This window comes from Sinocyclocheilus rhinocerous, unplaced genomic scaffold (genome assembly GCF_001515625.1).
Source record: "Sinocyclocheilus rhinocerous isolate Xijiao unplaced genomic scaffold, SAMN03320098_v1.1 scaffold406, whole genome shotgun sequence".
Lineage (NCBI taxonomy): Eukaryota > Metazoa > Chordata > Actinopteri > Cypriniformes > Cyprinidae > Sinocyclocheilus > Sinocyclocheilus rhinocerous.
The window spans coordinates 33,115-40,499 of record NW_015631055.1 but is presented as its reverse complement, the minus strand read 5'-3'; the positions used below and the strand labels follow the sequence as shown (position 1 = coordinate 40,499).

The following is a 7,385-nucleotide window of genomic DNA, read 5'->3' as shown; positions in this document are numbered from 1 at the left end:
ATTCACGATCTCAACCATATTCTCAAAACCTTCGTTTTCAATGACTTCATATTCAATATTTTGATCACTGGCAGCTTATTCACCACATCCAGCATCAAATGGCAGTGACATTTATATTTCATTGCGTATAGTAATTGCTCTGCAGTAAAGCCATTCAAACCAGTTCAATTGTTGCTGATTATATTCATTTGTTTTATGCCTGCGGTAATTATGAGTGAAACATCACGTCTTCATTGTGTATCAAACAGTGCCACCTTGAGGAAAAAAGATGCATTGCACATATTGAGTCATCAGATATGTAAATGTATTTGCAGGAAAAAAAATACTTACACATTTACATACCTCAGGTCTCTAGCGACCCTATACACATTTTTACAAAAAAAATGACTTTATCAGTCTCTCACATCATTCTGGAGGAATTTTTGCCCACTCTTCTTTACAACATTGCTCCAGTTTATATTCAAGTTTATGCACAGCTCTCACCACAGCATTTCAGTCAGGATGAGGTCTGGACTTTGATTGGGCTTTTGAAACACCTTGATTCTTTTCTTTTCAGCCCTTCTGTTGTAGATTTGCGGACAGATGGCCTCACATTTGACTCTAGAATACTTTGGTATACAGAGGAGTTCATGGTCGATTCAATGACTGTGAGGTGCCCAGGTCCTGTGGCTACAAAACAAGCCCAAAATCATCAGCCCTCCACCATCATGTGTGACTTTTGCTATGAGGTGTTTGTGCTGATGTGTTCTTTAGGTTTTCACCAAACATGGCACTGTGCATTATTGCCAAACATCTCCACTCTGGTCTTGTCTGTTCAAAGGACATTGTTCTAGAATTCGTATGGATTGTTCAGATGCAACTTTGCAAACCTAAACCGTGCTGCCATGCTTTTTTTTCAGATAGAAGAGGCTTTCCTCTGGCAAGCCATCCAAACATGCCATACTTGTCCCATATTTTTCTGTCATGAACTTTATCATTTAACATGTTAACTGAGGCCTGTCGAGTCTGCAGTGAAGTTCTTGGGTTGTCTGCCATTCTTCTGAGCGTTACATGGTCTGATGTTGGGGTGAATTTGCTTGGACATCCACTCCTGGGAGGATTGGTGTCCGTTTTGAATGTCTTCCACTTGTGAATAATCTACCTCGCTGCAGAATGATGGACTTCAAATTGTTTGAAAATGGCCACAGTACTCTTCTCAGATTGATGGCAGCAACAATTGCTTCTCTAAGATTATTGCTGATGTCTTACTTCCTTGGCATTGTGTTAACACACACCTGAAGACTCCAGACCAGCAAACTGCCAAAACATCTGCTTTTACAGAGGTGCTCACACTTGCTGATGATCAGTTAATCAAAGGCATTTTTAATTAGCTTAAGTCCTATGTTACCAGTAAGGGTGTCCTAACTTTGTCACACATGGTTTTTCCATTTTGGCTTTATTTGGGTATAAAATAGTTGAGTAATTGTACTTGATTACTGTACTTAAGTATTATTTTTGAGTATTTGTACTTTATTCAAGTACAATTTAAACTTATTATACTTGATTACATTTCTGAAGAAAAAAATCAGTACTTTTTACTCCTTACAATTTTATTTCATCTTGAAAAGTACATTACATTTTTATTTTATGTTATGCACATTAAATATGGTAAATGGACACTCAAACGTGCACTCTTGATGTGAGAACCAATGATCATTGTTTTAATGCATCAAGCACACACATTTCTACTTCAGTTATGACTTGTTTCATCAGGTAAATGTCTGGCTACAAAAGTTTACCATCAAATCTGAGGAAGCATATTGAGGTAGCAAAGTTGCTTCTTTCCAAAAAAAAACAAAACAATTTTTTCTGTTTTGATTGATTAGTCATTAGCTGTGTAATATATTACGTCCCCTTGGAATTATAAGGTTCTATCTGACATTTTTGTCAAAATTAAGTTATTCACATATTCTTATTCTGTGACAACTTATTTACATTATGTGATAGATTTATTTTAATGATGTGTACATTTTGGGACTTTTTATTTAAAAAACTAAAATGTTCTATCTACACAGTCGAATGGAATTAAAAACTTTGAAGCACAATATCTCAAAAAGTCTCGGAATGCAGTTAAAACCTTATAATTCCAAGGGGACAATTAGCTGAATGCACAAGATCGTGTGCAAATAAAATCTGTGATGAGAATTTAAATACAATTAATATTTTTGTGGGAATGATTGATTTTTTTAAATTAAATATTACACATCTCCAAAAAAAGTGTTTAAATGAACATAGTATGTTAAAGGGGTCATATGATGCGATTTCAAGTTTTCCTTTCTCTTTGGAGTGTTACAAGCTCTTGGTGCATAAAGAAGATCTGTAAAGTTGCAAAGACTAAAGTCTCAAATCCAAAGAGATATTCTTTATAAAAGTTAAGAGTCAACCACGCCTACCTAAAATGCCTCGTTCTAACACGCCCCCACATATCTACATCACTATGTGGAAAAATTTGCATAACGCCGCCCAAATGTTAACGCAAAGAAAGAAGGCGTAACTTTAATTCTATTAGTCATGTGTACAAATATATATATATATATAACCCAGAAAATGTTACAAATATTTCCGTGTAAAATGGACTTCCCAATAGTTAGGCCTATACTAATGCTCCAGATAGCATATGGTTGATTTGTAATGTTGCAGTGTATGTTTTATAATATTGACACTGATTTTGTGATTTGATACCGTTCTGATTTTGTTGTATGTTTTATTTTAAATAAATTTCTATATTTTCTAAATTTCTGCTTTTTCTAGTTGAATGAACTTTAAAAGGGGACCTATTATGAAAAACTCACTTTTGCATTGCTTTTGAACATAATGTTGTGTCCGCAGTGTCACCCTATTGTGATAAAAATCCATCCACTCCGATAGATCAGAAACAATCTCAAAATGAGCCATTCAGGAATGTATTCCAAGGTGATGTCACTTTGAATAGGCTCCGCCCATGACTGGTAACGATCTCTGCCTTATTAGCTCAGAGTGAGCAGTACACAGTCCACCATGTTAATCTCCTCGCTAGATCATTCAAAATCAGCCTATAAGCATGAAATTAATTCTTAATAAGCTACTAAAGTTATCCAGTCAAAAGCAGTGAGTGATTTTCTGTTTTCTTTAGTTTTTTGATCCATATTTACAACACAGACAACAGTAAGTACTGTATGTTACACTGCTGTCACACAGATTCTAATTCTTTAGTCTGATGATTGTTCTTAATGGTATTGAGCTGCAACAGAATGTTTTGCAAAAAGACAGAATAAGTAGGCTATGTCTGGAGCCCTGTTTCTAAAAAAAAAAAAAAGATCTGAAATTAAGTACAGTTCCTTTTTAAAAAACGTTTTCTAACTCTTGCTAGAGCTGGAAATAACTCCTGATACCACAACTGCTTTTCTGCAGGGTCACAGTATGTGGGGTCATGGATATATATATATATATATATATATATATACATACATGTGCCCTTAAATATAAACCCTAATATTTCACAGGCACATAAGATCTCACAGTAATACTGCTATTTGATTTGAGTGAATCTTTAATCTGTCAGATTTAGTATTATGTAGGAAAACTGTTTTGTCTATAGCAGAAGTCAAATGGTTTCATATGAACAAGAATGGAAACATTCTTTCACACAGACACACAAAAGCAGACATCAAACACAGTCATCCAGCAGCAGACACATTCTCATGCACAAGTTGTTTTTCCACCTAACAGATCAAACCAGCATTCTGTGCAGATGTACATAAACAAGACAAAGGCAAATTATTTTTAGGTGATCATTTCAATAATCAGTCTTTAAGTATCACACGTGGAGATTCTCACCAATCCCTAAACTCATCAAGACTCAGAGTTTGAGGTTGTTGCAGGAGATAAAAGCAGTGACACAGATCTGATAGAAAAACACTGAAGACTGAAGATCATCTTCTCGTGGCAACAGGTACATACTCCACATGATCTTCTTCTTTAACATGCTGGAAAAAAAAAAAAAACATCACGCAAGAGTTGATGATACTTATAAACAAAGAGAAGTGTGACTCTCTTAGAAATACAGATTCCTTTGGTTGTGACATAACATGTGATGTATTGAATTAATGCCAAATTGGACACTAAAATCTGATTTGATATGTGATTTTGTTTTCAGATGTTTTACCGGTGAGTTTCTACTGACATAAACAAACACAAGTTTCAGTCCACTTAAATTTGTAAAACAGAGCTTAATCATTTTAAATAATATAAATTAAGTTCCTTGAACAAACTATTTCTTGAGTGTATGTAATTTTTTTTTAACTTACTGAAAGTTGAAGTCTGTATTGTTAATAGGAGATTTAAAGATGCTGCATTTTTTTAGAGTTTAGTAGACAGAGTAACATGAATTAGGAATAATTTGTCTTACCGATTTCTGTGCGTTTCTTTTGTGGAATATCGGATCAATGTAAGTGATCTCTTCTGTACGAGTCTGAACTGTTTTGACAATAACAATAATAGATGCATTAAAACAACAAAACACAATCTTATCTAGATCTGTTTCTTTGCAACATTCTATTATTAAGGCTGTCAAAGTTAAAGCGTTAATGTTTGCAATTAAATATTTAATGCTGAATTATTTTTGACAGCATTTAACAAGCTTAATTTTAAAGGTAGGGTAGGCGATTTCAGAGAGGCTAGCAAGCATAAGATCCCATCCTCCCTGCATAATCACTCTCCAAAGCCACGCCTCCTCCAAAACACGTGAATGCGCGCAGGCAGAGCAGAGGCTAATTAGCGTCACGATGCAACACTGTCAAATTACCTCATGCCTGATTCACCGGTGAGAAAACATTACAGTACAAAGCATGTCAAATTACAATAATATCACCTTCAACTTTAGTTCGGTCTGCAATAGTGCAAACAGGGTGCCCGGAGGTATGCAAATACATAAATTGACAGGCAGGTAGGACAGCCTATCGCAATTTTCAAACCTAGGAATATGACTGGACGAACATTTTATGATTTATACGCCTTCCACAGACAATATAAATTTAAATAAATACATTCAGACCACTTAACGTAGTGATTGCTGCAGGATGGGAAGACTTTCAACCAGCATTAAAATAAATTTTTGAACCAAACCACCTACCCTGCCTAAAACTGTTTAACACACGCACACAAACACACAAGACATCTTCAACACAGTATCTCTTTATCATTAATCTTAAATATGATTTATTCATGTTTTTCCTAATAAATTTTGTTTAATTCCCTATGGAAATCTCTCTCACACATACTGTACGAATACACATTCACTCACAGATGGAAACATACACGCGTACAGAAAATTGTCAGCGCTGCTCTACGACTGACTTTTAGAAACAATATTTTGCAACTAAAAAGCTATGTCATTTAGCTAACACTTGCCTTCTTGATTAGTTTTTCTGTGTTTCCTCCAGAATATCACGACTGCAGCTACAATCAACAGAGATCCAGCCGAACAGATCAGAACTATCAGAGATACAGAGCCTGTAATGATAATCATTAATGTGTGTGAATGTGCAGTTTGATCTACAACAAAAGAGAAATCAGCTCATTAAATAAACATATATGTCAGCGCTGCTGTACCTGAACATGTGTGACAGAGTTGAGTGATGTCCAGATGTGTGGTCTGGTTGCTGATGGGATTGTTGAGCACACAGCTGTAGCTGTTTTTATCCTGATATTCCACCTCCAGAGGTAGAGAGAGACTGATGCTGAGATCAGACACACTGATGCTGGACAATAAACTGTTTCCTTTGTACCAGGAGAGAGTCACATGACCCACATTCACCACTGAACACACCAATGAACAATTCTGCTGTGATGATGATGAAGAACAGTCGCTTCTAATGACAGGTACAGGCAGATGAGCTAAAAACATGAGAGAATAAACAGAAATATGGACAAATCTAAACATTTTCTTTTTCATGGTGTTGAGTGAGTTTTTATATTATCTGTCACTTCAAACTATGAAACAAGAATATGTGAATGGCAGGACAAATGATCTCTACTCACCGTAGACATAAACACTGAATGTTTTTGATGACAGTCTCGCTCCCCTTATCTGTTGTTCACAGTCTCCAGCGTGTTCAGATGTGATGTTTGTGATTGTCAGAGATCCAGTTTGATGATCCAGCTTCAGTCTGTCTCTGAATCTCTCATCAGGAACATCAAATGTTGAGACGATTTGTTTCTCATTGCTGATTTTAACTATGAGAGACTTTTCAGCTCCATATCTCCATGCTATTTCATCGTCTTCATGTAATTCAGTAACATTAGTTTTTAAAGTGACCGAATCTCTCTCCATCGCTGACACTGACTGTATTTCATTTGTTTCTGCACCAAACACACCTGATGAACATGAAGAGAATTTGTCACAGATTAATGCTCCAGTTGGTTTACAAATCCTGAAATCATCTATAGATTTAATCAGTTGAAATGTGAACTGAAGAATATTCACAACAGCATCAGAGACACAAAATGAACAGGGATATATACTGTAATTTGTTTTGAAGTTATCTGCTGTGGCGCAAAATCATTGTGTAAAGTTACATAGTTTAGCTGTGCTGAATATTTCAATACTTAGTAAATGAGTCACTTGGATCAGTATAAAACAAACTCACTGTTTTATTACTGTCTCTCATGTTCTGAGGGCCCCTGCGCATTTAGACTAATGACTTTCCATGACGTTTGTAGATATTTATGATGACTGCAGAAGTATTTAAAAATTTTAAAACATGGAATTCTTTAGAAATCCATTTTAAATGTAAAAAAAAAAAAAAAGGCCAGATATTTCAAAGCAACTCAGTGGAAGATTTTGGCTTTTTGAGTCGCCATGCAGAGCACAAACATCTACATTCGCTCTGGAGATTTTCATTGTTTTTTTTTTTAGCATTTTATTTTTGCACTTTCCAGCCCAGTGTTAAATTCCAAAAAAAAAGACCTGAATTCAGTGTAAGTAGATCTCATAGTAATAATTTATTTGGTACAGTCAGTAGCAGATGGAAATAGCCTAATTCTTAACAACAGCAGTAGCTCAGAAAAAAATTAAACCATAAAAATGTTTTTATAACTTACCGATCAGACTCCACCAGCACAAACAGAACAAAACAAACATGTGAAACATTCTCTTCAGTGGTTCAGTGTCTGATCTAATAAAACCTCTGCTAAAAACACTCAACCTGATGTGACTCCTCCCCTGACAGAATTTGAACCTCCTAGTTTACACACTGTATTTGCATATGGTATAATGTTATATTTCATCCAGCTCTTGTATTTTAACTGTTTTTAATGATTGAAAATATTCTTTATTTTTATCATTTAACATACTTTTTAGCTGCCTT

At 35.2% G+C, this 7,385-nt stretch overlaps 1 protein-coding gene across 1 annotated transcript in view; it reads right to left on the bottom strand.

The window, feature by feature from the left end:
• The window catches only part of LOC107741386 (SLAM family member 9-like), a 30,320-nt gene extending 23,152 nt beyond the window's left edge, over positions 1–7,168 (bottom strand). The window contains exons 1-3 of the mRNA XM_016554093.1: positions 7,120–7,168; positions 6,058–6,393; positions 5,629–5,913 (exon numbers count right to left, since the gene is read on the bottom strand). Coding sequence (XP_016409579.1) covers positions 5,629–5,913; positions 6,058–6,393; positions 7,120–7,168 — 670 coding nt within the window. The remainder of the gene's footprint in view (positions 1–5,628; positions 5,914–6,057; positions 6,394–7,119) is intronic.
• Between the last annotated feature and the right edge of the window lie 217 nt (positions 7,169–7,385).